This window comes from Leiobunum rupestre, chromosome 4 (assembly GCF_980474605.1).
Source record: "Leiobunum rupestre chromosome 4, qqLeiRupe1.1.hap1, whole genome shotgun sequence".
Taxonomy (NCBI): Eukaryota; Metazoa; Arthropoda; class Arachnida; order Opiliones; family Sclerosomatidae; genus Leiobunum; species Leiobunum rupestre.
The window spans coordinates 53,763,738-53,778,585 of record NC_143387.1 but is presented as its reverse complement, the minus strand read 5'-3'; the positions used below and the strand labels follow the sequence as shown (position 1 = coordinate 53,778,585).

The 14,848-nt window shown below is 38.5% G+C and overlaps 1 protein-coding gene across 1 annotated transcript in view; it reads left to right on the top strand.

Annotated features, from left to right (window-relative positions):
- The first annotated feature begins 6,430 nt into the window (after positions 1–6,430).
- LOC149948284 (uncharacterized) overlaps positions 6,431–14,848 on the top strand; it is a 53,009-nt gene continuing 44,591 nt past the window's right edge. Inside the window, exon 1 of the mRNA XM_090171900.1 lies at positions 6,431–6,687. Within this exon, the coding sequence (XP_090028026.1) occupies positions 6,636–6,687 (52 nt within the window). The 5' untranslated portion in view covers positions 6,431–6,635. The remainder of the gene's footprint in view (positions 6,688–14,848) is intronic.

Genomic DNA, 14,848 nt, shown 5'->3' with positions numbered 1-14,848 from the left:
GCTTCCAACGATCAACTGATCAGGCTATTCAGGTTGTAAATCTCAGATATCCGAAGATAATCAGTTAGTGAGGTCAGGTTAATATTTTACATTCCCCTCACCCAGAAATCTGATCTCAAATTGTATCTAATTCATTATCCCAAGTACCCGATCTGAAATGATCTTTTAAAATTCATAGAGTCAGGGTCGTAGGAACCGGGAGGGGCAGGGGGGGGCAATGCCCCTCCCTAGAATTTGGCTGGGAGGGGCAACTAATGTTATTGCCCCCTCCAACTTTTTGGTCAGTTGAAATCTTCAAAAGGCTCAAATTTTCATTTTGAAAGCATATACAGTTTATAGAATCTCAACTGTGTTTAAATTTCAGTATTTTCCCGCCAATTTACAAAGTACTAAAAAGTACACATGCATTCGGAGAATCTACACTCCATTAAAAATTAAAAACCATTCTCCAGACCCCTTTTCGTTTCTCTTTGCCCCCTCCAACTTCTAGAACGTTCCTACGCCCCTGCATCGAGTCAAATTCAGTTACATCTGTTGTTTGAATTATTCGTTTAGTATTATTATCTCTTGAAAAGCAAATCGAAATAAACATTATAAATTCGAAATGAATTTAATCGGGGATATGTAAAATCAAGAACCGTGAGACATCACAAATTTTGCTCATCTTCTGTCAGTCGGCTTACAATTAAAAATCAACAGATCTGATAATATATAATCCGATATCCGATTAATTATCTCCTCGAGTCAGGAAAAACAGCTGTTATCTGAGAGTCGCTAGATCTTAACTGGCTTAACTCAAATTGCGATATATTTCAATATTTCAAGTATACAGCCCCGAAAAAAGATACTTTAAAATGAGATTAAAACAGCGGATTTTCATCGGAACATTTCGAGAATTCCGAGAGTGGGATTTCAGTGGTCAGTATGCAACCTTCGGGATTCACATACCGCCCATATCTTCCGAGTCAAACACGCTTTAACGAGAATTGCGAAATTAAATTATTCGCTGTCCATTCCTAAACTCTTCGCTTTATAAGTACGCTCCGTTGGTGACGAAACTAGCCCGAAATAATGGGCGTTGAATCGCGGACATTGTATCGTGTATGGACAACTTACGGTAAATCTTCCATTAACGAAGTACCTTAGAGATAAAGACAATGTTTACCAGCGAAGTCCGTAAGCGTAAAACGGACAAATAACCCAACGGAAAACTTTGAATAATAAGCCTCGGTTTGCCACCAACATTCTCAATCCACGGCCGGCGGCTAAAAGAGAACCGCCATGGATTCGAGATAAACTGACAATTGTGAGTGCACTTTCGGTGAACAAACTTAACTTTCCAAGTTGATGGCTGTAAATGCCGACTTAAAGCGTAACGTATATCAAATTAGTGAAAGTTGCGAATACAAACATTTTAAATGTTATCGAAAAGTATACCGTTTACACGCTTTCAATTATGTTAAAGAAAATAATTTAAATAATATAAACAGTTTTTACGTCTCATTATTTTACACAGTTGCCACAATATTTTCAGTTTCAAATTTTACAACTTTTCCGTCTTTTTTCCAAACAAAATCGAAAAATATTTTACTTTATATTTTACTTCGGTAAATTTACTATGAACGTTGACTCTTAAGGTTATTTTTAGCTAAACAAGCTTTATTGCAAAATTGGGATTACAAAGTTTAAAAATATCAGAACACTCTATTTTAAAATAATCACAGAATAAATCGCTTTTCAAGATAAATTTAAATTCCTCAACTTTTTACAAATTCTTAAAAATCCCCGATCATTCCCTCCTTTTTTACAGATTCTTAAAAATCCCCGATCATTCCCTGATTTTTTACAAATTCTTTATAATCCCCGATCATTCCCTGATTTTTTACAATCCCCGATCATTCCCTGATTTTTTACAGATTCTCAAAAATCTCCAATCATTCCCTGATTTTTTACAAATTCTTTATAATCCCCGATCATTCCCTGATTTTTTACAATCCCCGATCATTCCCTGATTTTTTACAGATTCTCAAAAATCTCCAATCATTCCCTGATTTTTTACAGATTCTTAAAAATCCCCGATCATTCCCTGATTTTTTACAAATTCTTTATAATCCCCGATCATTCCCTGATTTTTTACAATCCCCGATCATTCCCTGATTTTTTACAGATTCTCAAAAATCTCCAATCATTCCCTGATTTTTTACAAATTCTTTATAATCCCCGATCATTCCCTGATTTTTTACAGATTCTCAAAAATCTCCAATCATTCCCTGATTTTTTACAAATTCTTTATAATCCCCGATCATTCCCTGATTTTTTACAATCCCCGATCATTCCCTGATTTTTTACAGATTCTCAAAAATCTCCAATCATTCCCTGATTTTTTACAGATTCTTAAAAATCCCCGATCATTCCCTGATTTTTTACAAATTCTTTATAATCCCCGATCATTCCCTGATTTTTTACAATCCCCGATCATTCCCTGATTTTTTACAGATTCTCAAAAATCTCCAATCATTCCCTGATTTTTTACAAATTCTTTATAATCCCCGATCATTCCCTGATTTTTTACAATCCCCGATCATTCCCTGATTTTTTACAGATTCTCAAAAATCTCCAATCATTCCCTGATTTTTTACAGATTCTTAAAAATCCCCGATCATTCCCTGATTTTTTACAAATTCTTTATAATCCCCGATCATTCCCTGATTTTTTACAGATTCTCAAAAATCTCCAATCATTCCCTGATTTTTTACAAATTCTTTATAATCCCCGATCATTCCCTGATTTTTTACAATCCCCGATCATTCCCTGATTTTTTACAGATTCTCAAAAATCTCCAATCATTCCCTGATTTTTTACAAATTCTTTATAATCCCCGATCATTCTCTGATTTTTTACAATCCCCGATCATTCCCTGATTTTTTACAGATTCTCAAAAATCTCCAATCATTCCCTGATTTTTTACAGATTCTTAAAAATCCCCGATCATTCCCTGATTTTTTTACAAATTCTTTATAATCCCCGATCATTCCCTGATTTTTTACAATCCCCGATCATTCCCTGATTTTTTACAGATTCTCAAAAATCTCCAATTATTCCCTGATTTTTTACAAATTCTTTATAATCCCCGATCATTCCCTGATTTTTTACAATCCCCGATCATTCCCTGATTTTTTACAGATTCTCAAAAATCTCCAATCATTCCCTGATTTTTTACAAATTCTTAAAAATCCCCGATCATTCCCTAACTTTTTACCAATTCTTAAAAGTCCATGATCATTCCCTAACGTTTTACAAATTCTTAAAAATCGATGATCATTCTCTGACTTTTTACCAATTCAAAACAATCACCGATCATTCCCTGACTTTTTACAAATTCTTAAAAATCCCTGATCATTCCCTGACCTCGGGTGTCCCGAGGGGTGTCCAATGGCAAAAGAGTTATATGCTTCCTTAGAAATAAACCCTAATTGCTACTACTATCAAAGGCTAGACGGGCCCTTGTACAAGTAAGCTTTCAACTGTAAAATTAATTTATACTTCGAAGCATAGATCATTCTACCATTGGAGAAACCGAGTCCCTGGTATTGTCCACTGTCTTAACGTGATGGGTCTTAGACCTCTTGTTGAGCAATAAAAGAACTAAAGAACTAAAGAACTTTATTAATTTACAAAAAAAAATCTTGAAAAACGTCGCTCTGAAACAAGGTCAGTCAATCAAGCATCTGACAGTAACGTGATTGAAACATTGAATAAGCAAGTATCATTAGTAATAAATGTAGGAATATATTGAGAACGTGACGTCGGATTGTCGCGATGCTCGTGGGTGTAGGCGGCGCTCTTCATAAACATAAAAGGGTCATTTGGAAAAGGACGGACATCGCGGCTCTTATTTCCGCGTTTAATGGGCGCACTAAATCTTGATTCGAAGTCACGAACGAAAAAAAGCAGAGTAAAGACGTTTTTTTTGCTCACCAGATCAAATCTGAGTAGTAGTACGCGACGGAGCCCAGCCCCGCCCCCGAGCCAAAAAAACTCGGAGATCTCTCCCCTTTTGCCGCAAATAAAAGCCAAGTTGGAAATCGTCCCGGTTAAAGAGACATTTCGATAGATAGATGACCACTATAAACGTAACTACCTCCAACTGGCAACCTCCCCCGTAAAACGCGAAGCCCGGGGTTCGGTACCTAGGGACTACGAACCTCGTCGCCCTTCCATTGTAAGGACACTCTTTAAGCCGCGCAGACTGGAACGTTTCGTAAGGTTGAACGTAAACTGTCCGGCGCGGGTTGTTAGAGACGTAATGGACGATGCGGAATAAATAGTAACGTAGCGATTTTGGTCAGTTGGGACGGATTTGGTGGCGGAAAAACTGAGCTGATGAGTTTCGATACAGCGCGGAGCTACTTTTAAGCCTTCCACGAAGCTTTCCAGACCATTACGAGAGTAATCTCTCTATTAATGATTACGCACCTACAAGGTTACTTTCTAATTGATGTTGTATCACGAGAGGCACATGAGAGGGCTCTAGGAACGGTGTACATCTCTTAGAAGTGTTAAGGCTGGTTTTCACTAGGGCAAAAACGCCACGACGGTGAACGTCGACGCGAAAAATTCCCGTTAGGCCTAATGTAATATTTTTGCGTCGACTCTCACCGTTGTGGCGTTTTTTCCATGGTGAAAACCAGCCTTAAGCCGCTTGAAACGTGATACCTTCGCGGGTTTTCTAAATTTATTACACCGGGAAAATATAGTTTATAAAGATGAAAATATTCGAAAGCTTAAGGCTGGTTCACACGGGCAGTGTTTTCCTGATTTTCTCTATTTTCTCGTTTTACCACCTTTTCCCGTTGTTCTTGCGCACGGGAACACGACTGTACACACGGACAAAATTTGCCGGATTTTATCACAGCGAGCGCTGCCGGGGAATGAGAAATCGGATAACCTTTTTTTGAGGGGCGTTGGGCTCGACCAGTCAGCGAGCGTTATGCCGTCACGTGGTAGACGCAAAAATTCTTAAGCCTACTTTTAAAGAATTTCAAAATCCCGTGACAGCGAAACGCTCGCTGATTAGTCGAGCTCAAAGTGCTTCAGAAAACCGGGAAAAAAAGTAGAGATATTTCAACATTTTTTTCTCCGTTTTCTCGTTTACCGGCAGCGCTGACGGAGGAAAAGTCCGTTTAATTTTGTCCGTGTGCACAGTCGTTTTCCCGTGCGCCAGAACAACGGGAAAAGGTGGTAAAACTAGAAAATAGAGAAAATCAGGAAAACACTGCCCGTGTGAACTAGCCTTTAGTTTCCACTAGCCGTAGTAATAATGTATTTCTCTTTACGCGCGTAAAACGTTTTGTACGTCCCAAAGTTGAGAGGCGCGCTAGTGGAAACTAACCATAAAAAGGTGTAATTTTTATGTGTTGCGTCATTAGGGAGAATACTTTTGAATCATAACTCTATAATTATATTCCATAATTGTGTCAGTTAGACGAAATACTTACTGATAGCTATGTGTCAGTTAGACGAAATACTTACTGATAGCTATGTGTCAGCTAGACGAAATAATTACTGATAGCTATGTGTCAGCTAGACGAAATACTTACTGATAGCTATGTGTCAGCTAGACGAAATACTTACTGATAACTAATGTTTGGAGTGATGTAGAATTAACGCCATACCGATAACGACCAGCGCCTCTAGCGATAAAAATAGGCGCATTAAAATTATCAATCGGCGGTCCTAAGCTCCGGCTCACTACGGCGTCGTGACAAAGAAAACTTAGTTAAAAGTCGACAAAAAATGTGTGCTCATTCTAAAAATGCTTCTGAATAAAATTTTAACACTCGGAAGATTGGAAACCGTCACGCTAATTATGTATCATAACAAATATTTATTATATTACGAATGTACGCTTCCGCTGTTTCACTGGAAACTCGCGTTTAAATCGGAATTAAACTTAAAAACCATTGTAAGGCCATAGTATCGTCGATAGTAACAATTCACGAAATTTGATTATAGGCGAAATGGCTGATATCGAACGACACAGAACGAACATATCCAACCCAAATATCACACGCTGCCGCCATAATCATAGGTCCGAAAAAGGCTGTCTGTAGAACGGGGGTGGGGGGAGGGCAGCTAGATTGAGCCATTGTGGGAACGGTACACAAACTCCACCCTATAATTTGCATCGCGGCCAGTCCATCGGGTCGGACAATTTGACCCGGCGCGTACAGGCCTATACGATATATTACTTTTAAAAGGAAACACGTTATATGTAGAGAGAAACGCCTCTCCCTCTAGGAACCCTACCAGCCACGTGACTCGAGAGCGCGCGGTAGAGAGAGAGAGATCCTTCAGGCGAGCGTCAGATGAAACTATCCTCTGACGGAAGAACAGGAGGATTTCAGTTCGCTTCACTTTTGGCCAAAACCGCAACTCCGAGAGCGAAACTGCCCCGCGAGAGAGACTCCGCTTTTCCGGACACAGCGTGATCCGGCGCGTCTTTTCGCGCGACGCGATCCGGACGCAATTTGACCACTCGTTCCGGCTTGTGACCGAGGCCTTTACCAAAAGTAACAAATTTGTTTCGAAAGATATTTCAAGAGGTTTAATCCTAATAATTGAGGAAACTCGAGATGGGCTTCTCTGCCGGGGAACTGAGCGACGAGATGTCCGGAGAGAGTCAAAGTGAGTAGATTTCAATGTATATAATGTCGTTTAATAACTCGATAAGCGCTACGAAGAGGTCATAGCCTCGCTGTTCAAAGAGAGTTTCATTTCCTCGATTCGAGTCAATTTCACTTTGATGTTTCATTCAAATTCTTCGTCCGACTCGCTCCAAATTTTAATATATCAGTCTCTAAAGAAAGTTCAAAGATTCCGTCAAAGTAATATCGCTTTAAATGAAGTTGAATATTTGTACGTGACTTTGTAGCCGGGTAGACCGTTAGGGTGTTTACCCGAGTTTCAAAGGTAAACACTGTTGAAGTTTTCGATATAAGGCTCCCGCTCTATTTTATCGGGTGAAATGCGTCGGTAAAATATTCGATTAATAAACCAATGAATAATACGAAGATAGAGTTCCGTTTCGAACTTTACGCGATTTGACAACGCCATTAACTCAACCGATAGAGCGAGGTCTCGTCAAAGGGAAAAAAAAGATAAAAATGTTCGCTTTTACGGAAAATCGGCGAGTATAAAGAAAGGTACGTTAGTGTCGGGGGAGGTTGAGGCGGCATCTCAGAAAAAAGAGAAGAAAATCCCATATTAACAAGCCAAATAACTCGGGCCTGATCCGACGAGGATGAGCTAAAAATAAAGTAGAAACTAGAGACTCCGCGATGTTCGGAGCCGCGGAAAAAACGAATCAACGTAGGTTCGCCGCGGGCTGGCAGCGTTAAACAAATAAGCGGGAGTCTACCTGCGCCGACACTTGGCGTTGGCTACTTTTATTTGGAGCGATATGTAAACAAGTTGTATAGCGTCCGTATCCGCCCTTATTTTGAAAGATCCAACGCTTTACATCTTTGATAGCGATTTACTAGGGAATAAGCAGCGTCGGGTGGTGTCGCTCAAAATCGGTTTTTATTTAAATGGATAAGTATAATACGCGGAAATTAAAAGGATCGACGCGTAAGCGCTTCTTTCTACCAATTGGAGAACCCCTTAAAACAGAAGAGTGGAAACGAAAGCGGCGAATAGAATATGAAAATGGCTTTTTACGAAAATATTGTTACGATGGATCATTTTCTGTACAGGCGTACCGTTTTCTGTAAAAGGGTACCGTATTCTCTGACGGTGGATCATTTTCTGCAAAGTTGTACCATTTTCTGAAAAAGGGTTCCATTTCTCTGAAGGTGGATCATTTTATGGAAAGTTGTACCATTTTCTGAAAAAGGGTACCATTTCTATGAAGGTGGATCATTTTCTGTAAAGGGGTACCGTTTTCCGTGTAGGTGGATCATTTTCTGTAAAGGGGTACCGTTTTCCGTGTAGGTGGATCATTTTCTGTAAAGGGGTACCGTTTTCTGTAAAGGGGTACCGTTTTCTGTGAAGGTGGATCATTTTCTGTAAAGGGGTACCGTTTTCTGTGAAGGTGGATCATTTTCTGCAAAGGGCTACCGTTTTCCGTGAAAGGATCATTTTCTGTAAAGGGGTACCGTTTTCCGTGAAAGTGGATCATTTTCTGTAAATGAGTACCGTTTTCTGTGAAGGTGGATCAATTTCTGTAAAGGGGTACCGTTTTCTGTGAAAGTGGATCATTTTCTGTAAAGGAGTACCGTTTTTTGTGAAGGTGGATCATTTTCTGCAAAGGGGTTTCATTTTTTTTGAAGGCGGATTATTTTTGCTTACGTCTTATCATACAAGCCTCGTTTTCACTAGGGAAAAAAACCGATGCGACGGAGAGCGTCGGTGCGAAAAAAATATTAGTTCTTAAGCTTGTTTTCCACTAGCGCGCGTCATAATGTTATTTTCTTTACGCGCGTAAAAACGTTTGAACGTTTCAAAGCTGAGAAACGCATCGTTGCGCGAGCCAGTGGCAAACAAGCATAAAGCCCCATTTTCATGCTCGCTGGTAGCGTGTAAAAATCGACAAAATCCGCTTCCGCTACACACTTTTTCACTTTCCGCGTCGATCTGTTTCAAACAGATATTTTAGCTTTATTTTCACGCTTGCGAGTGGCGGATGCGAATTTTGACGATTTTTATCCGCTACCAGCGAGCATGAAAATGGGCCTTAAAGCTTGGTTTCCACTAGCGCGCGTAACGGTGCGTCACTCAACTTTGGAACTTCAAAGATTTTGACGTGCGTAAAGAAAAATACATAATGACGAGCACTAGTGGAAACCAAGCATAATGCTTAGTTTCCACTAATGCAAATCCCAACTTTAGAACATATATATATTATTACGCGCGCTAGTGTAAACTAAGTTTGTTTCCACTATCGCGAGTAATAATCTATTTTTCTTTACGCGCGTTACCACGTAAAAACATTTGTACGTCCTAAAGCTAAGAAACGCGCGCGTTCCACTAGCCCGCGTTGTAATGTTAATTTTTTAACGCGCGTAAAAATCTTTGTACACCCCAAATGAGAATGACGCTAGTGAAAAGCAAGGCTAACGGAGATTTAATATCTCTAGCAATTTTCATTAAGTGGAGAGCTAATTTCTCTTTTCCAGAAGTGCTATATCTGGGACAGACTCCTGCACGTCCACCATATATTTGACAACGCAAGCCGCTCTATCTTTATTATAGTTAGTGAACCATCAGTTGGTTTACTACCTTTTTATATCAAACCTTTCATACTAAAAAGAATTCATAATCTATACTTATAATACAGAGGTATAGAGCGTTCAATAAAATCGGCCCAAAACCGGCCAAACTTTTCATACAAACTATAGAGCTAGTTCAGCAGGACTAACAATTTTTGTTATTCTTTGGCTTATGTCCTGTCTTTATATGAATATTTTAGAGACGTACCTTTTAGGAGTTGTAGAAGGGACCCTAGGTGTTGAAGTATGTTTGAGGTTAAGAATATTTTAATGATCTAAGTTTCTTTTTAAGCCCGTGGATTTGGGACTAGTATTTTGCTTATTTACCATCATACATTTATTACAAAAATCATTTAAAATAACGAAAACGGCGCGGAAAGCCGGAAATTAGTGAAGCCTTGGCTAGCAACTACGCTACTCCTAAAAATCGACTGCTCTCAATTTCTTACGGGTTTGCATTCACCTCCTTCGAACTCAAAAGGGGGAAAGCACACCACACCGATTTTATAGAACGCTCTATTGAAACAGTCAGGTCTCCATTTTTTTAAGTTGAACTGTTCCGCGGAACTATTATACGATGGCTCTATTAGCTGCCGCTCATTGCGCATCGTTAAGACAAATTGCCAAAAAAGGAACAAAGAGTCTGTTCGCGCCTAAACATCTTCCCCTTCTACCTTGAATAAAAATAAATTTATTTCGAATGTGAACTACTATAGGCAGACGTTTTTCCCGAGTGCGAACGGAGCCGTCTTCGGCAAAGCGCGTAGTTAAAAGATAAGAGAACCAAGCAAAGTACTCCGTTAGTTGGCTGCCCATCTCCAGCTTGTCTCAGAGACACACGAGTAACGTGGAACCTCGTTAGCCATTCTAAATTTGAAATTTCACAGCGAATACGGTAATGACTGTGCAAAATAGGCCACTTTCTGAGAAGAAGAAACGCGGCCACGCATTCCGCGCCACACTCAACTACGCTACAATTATTATTTCAAGAATAACTGGTGGAACTCATTTTAAAAGAACAAAATTTTTCTGGAAGCTACTAAATTATAAATTGGCAAAATAAAAATCGAAATCGCTCGTAAAATCCTTCAATGAAGCAATTGCGGACGGAGTATCGTAACTTCGACGACACCGAGAGGTAGTTTGGATTTTAAATAATAAATGTTTGGGTAATATACTTCCAGAATCCGCAGTGTTTATTTAAGAATCAGGACATGTCACATCTTTACGAAGAACATTATATCGAACACGGTAGGCGTGGCTTATTAAAAAATGTCCTTCAACCAGAACTTTCTTTCCGTGTTACTGAGCAGAGAGGAAAATGATGTAATCGCTGGCCCTTCTGACTGAAAGTTCAAAAGGGTGCGTGGGGGGGGGGGAGGTACCGGATTTACTGAAGGAAGGGCCCTAGGCAGATTTTGGAGGGGACCTTCGTAAGGAAAGCTTAATAACGCAAAACTCGTATGTCCCGAAGAAAAATCCATTGATGTCATCTGCGGGGGGGGGGGGGGGGGTCTTCCGTTGGCGGGGGCCCATAGGCCAGTGCCTAGTGGGCCTAGTCCTTAATCGGGCACTGAGTACGAGCGTTGTTGCGGGTAAGAAGAACCACCTTTGGTCTCGACGATCTATTTGGTCCGAGTTTCGCGTCTTAATTTTCTGCTCGAAGACCTAATGGTACGAGTAACTTGCAAGTTTTTTCATTTCTTTGAATTTGGTTAGGGTTTAGCTGTTTTTTTTTTTGCCCCTTTGCATAGCGGGTTTCTAATAGAATACTGGTGGGTCCTTTATCCCCTCAGCTCTATGGGATCCCCCCCCCCCTGGCTGCACGACTCTGCTAGTAAAAGCCAAGACAATGGAGAATAGATTCCAGGAGACGTTAAAAATATGGCTTTTGCGGGATAAACATCCGGTTCGTAATATTTGAATAGACAACGCTTACGTCATAACATTACCGGAAATGAGTATCTCTAACATATCCCAAGGTGACTTTCTTAGCTTCTAATTAGTTTTTTCGTCACGACTCCTTCGTTTAGCGGATAGACCGAATGACGGAGCCTAGGTGAAAGTGGGGATGTGGGTCAAGTCGACGAAAACCCCTTAAAATAAGCGTAAATGACGCGTTTATAAGTTTGTTTTCAATAGAGCGTCCGGGTATTCTGTCAAGCTCTATTCGCCGCTAGGGGTGAAAATGGCGTTTCGCTTTACCTGTTTCGGGATTAAGCGCTCGTGCTTCTAATTAACTCCTTAATTACTCGGCTCTCGAGTTTCTTGCTCTCCCTTCTCTCGCTAGAGGGGACCTTCGCGCCCACCTCACACGATCCCCTCCCCCTCATTTCACTTTAATTCTTTAGTTCTTTCAATTTAATGAGGGAATATTTCGTTAAACTGGCCAGCGCCTCGGGTTGACTATAGAAAATTTCACGAATACGGTCTTAATGTTTACAATGGCTGTATGCTCTACCTATTAAGACGACATTTCGTTTAACATTAAAGGACTTATGGCAAAATGCATTGTGTAAAACGATCAAAAATAATAATCTAATTATTTAAAAAAAAAAGGTTTTTATTGCACATTGGTAAAACCAATAAAAATAACCGACTTTAGATTCAGGGTAACAATGTGGATGGCTTAGATAAGCCTAAACTATAATTGATTTTATCATTGTGCAATAAACACCGTTGTTTCTTAAAAATAATTAGTTTATTATTTCATGCACAAGTAGCCATAATAACTTAAGCGATAAAAATAAATAATTTTTAAGTTAAACAACAAACATTTGAACTATTAAATATTCATAGCGATATAACGCAGCCATCATGGGCGAGTTGGATTTTCAATTTCCTAAACGCCAATATTAGCGTTTAGAGAGAGGTTAAGCATTTTAGGCTTTTTGAACGGGAACGTATAACATCCCGCTACGCTACGCTGGCATTTCGCGAAGCTATCTTTGACAGTGTTTCGAACATTCCGACGCTTACGTTTAAATGTTTACCCGGAAATTGCTCAATCTCTCTAATAAAAGAGAGTAGATAGAACACAATGTAAACGCGTTATCGCGGCCGCGTCTCTCGTATAATTGTCTGAGGTCGGCGTAAAGCGAGACGCGGACGAATATCGAAATTAATTACGACTGCGATGCTAAAAACACTCGTAAAAGGAACACGCGAATAAAGCCTGCCGGGATGAAATGATATTAAGCGAACCAAAATAAAACGTCTGTAAAGATGAAAGTCTATTCCCTTTTATATATCCCTCCTTTTTCCCCAATTTAATTACCTTTCAACATTCCAGCGCTATTCCTCAAATATTTCCCTCAAATTCATCGATCAGAGTCGCTTCGAATCAAATATTACTTACAACTATAAAAGTCATTTTCACTTGTAAGATCATAACATTTTCATTCTATTGAATGGAAATCTTCATTCTATTTCTGCATGAAAGGTTTGTTCACAATAGAATGAAAATCGTCATTCTATTTCTGCATGAAAGGTTTGTTCACAATAGAATTAAAATCGTCATTCTATTTCTGCATGAAAGGTTTGTTCACAATAGAATGAAAATCGTCATTCTATTTCTGCATGAAAGGTTTGTTCACAATAGAATGAAAATCGTCTTTCTATTGCGGTTCAAATTTACATTCTATTGTGAAGAAGATTTACATTCTATTGTGAAGAAGATTTACATTCTATTGTGAAGAAGATTTACATTCTATTGTGAAGAAGATTTACATTCTATTGTGAAGAATATTTACATTCTATTGTGGAGAAGTTTTTCATTCTATTGTGAAGAAGATTTGAATTCTATTGTGAAGAAGATTTACATTCTATTGTGACGAAGATTTACATTCTATTGTGAAGAAGATTTACATTCTATTGTGAAGAAGATTTACATTATATTGTGAAGAAGATTTACATTCTATTGCGAAGAAGATTTACATTCCATTGCGAAGAATAATTACATTCCATTGTGAAGAATAATTACATTCTATTGTGGAGAAGTTTTTCATTCTATTGTGGAGAAAATTTTCGTTCGATGTTGAGTAAACATTTCATTTTATTTTGAAGATAATTTTCATTTTATTGCGAAGAAAATGTTTATTCTATTGTGGTAAAAATGGAATGATAGTTATTTATACAAGTGATTTTATGGCACCATCTAAGAATTAAAAAAATAGATATGAACTATATATCGATTTGAGCGCTGTAAAAATGTTCATTCTGTTGTGGTTAAAATGGAATTATTAGTATTTTATACGAGCGATTTTATAGCACCAGCTAAGAATTACAGTAAAATACAAGCATAAGATCGTTGATCAGTGTCAGTCACGTACAATTGTTTTTCTTTTTCAATTGTTCCGCCCCCCCCAAACCGAAATTCTGGTTACGTTACTGGTCAGTGATATCATTTCATAACTTGGACAATTTGCTTAAAAATGTAGTACTGCAATTCTTAACACCGTAATAAATTATTAGCATTTAAAATAATTATTAATTAAGTGCACGCTAATTTTGACGTGTTGTAAATAGCCGTTTGTTTATGTTAAACGTTCGGCTTTTTCTCCAGACATTGTAGTAATTAGCCTTAGTATTTCTCAATTTTTAATCCTTTCGTGAGATAAATAAGTAATCCTATGCAGGAGTGTAATTACGCGTATAAATTAATCGTCAGGTTAAAGGGAATATAACCTCAGGTATTTGGTGTGGAACACCAACGTTTGTAGCTCTGGCCGCTCTTGCCTTTGGCTTTAGAAATGTTTGGCGCCACTGTACGGGAAATTTGAAAAATTGAAGGGGTCTTCCATAAAGATTGCTTTGCATGTTATATTCCCTTTAAGAAAAGGATTTTAATATTCTATTAGGTTTAATGTCGATTGGGTCGTTCTGCACTTCTGCCTATATAACTTTGGTGGATAGACTAGTTTAGGGTGGCTTAGATTAGATTACGATAGATTACGTTAGGTTAAGTTGAAATTTCACAATTATTCCTGTAGTATTTAATGTTCAACTACTGCCATGAACCCTGCTTTATAAAACAATTGGCAGATCTGCTAAACTTCCATTTATTGTCGATAAAATCTAATCAAAGGTTTTATTATTCTAAATAACGTTCTTTTAAAAATTTTCACCGGTTAAACTCGGGGGGTACACCACGTATGGTTGTATGTACAATGTTTAACTTTTTTATTAAATTGTGTGCGCCGCCCCCGAAACAAAATTCTGGCTACGCCACTGGGTAAACTGTTATCGATATAAGATAAAATAAGCCTATAGTCTAATCTCACTAATCAACTGACTAATATTACCCATCATATGGCTCTCGTAACTGGATTTTGGATGTCCAGAATCGAACACCCCCGCCCGGATTTGGGATCATTAGTACGGAATTAAACCTTTCGACTAGGCTCTCATAGGGTCTTAAGACTTAATAAAATACGTCACTCTAATTCGAAATATACCTATAAACTTTCAAAACTTTTTGCACTTGCAAACAATAAAATTCCCTGACGAAAATGGATGGTGTATAAAATTGTATTCCAAAATAATAACCAAAATTTAATTTCAAAATAATAACCAAA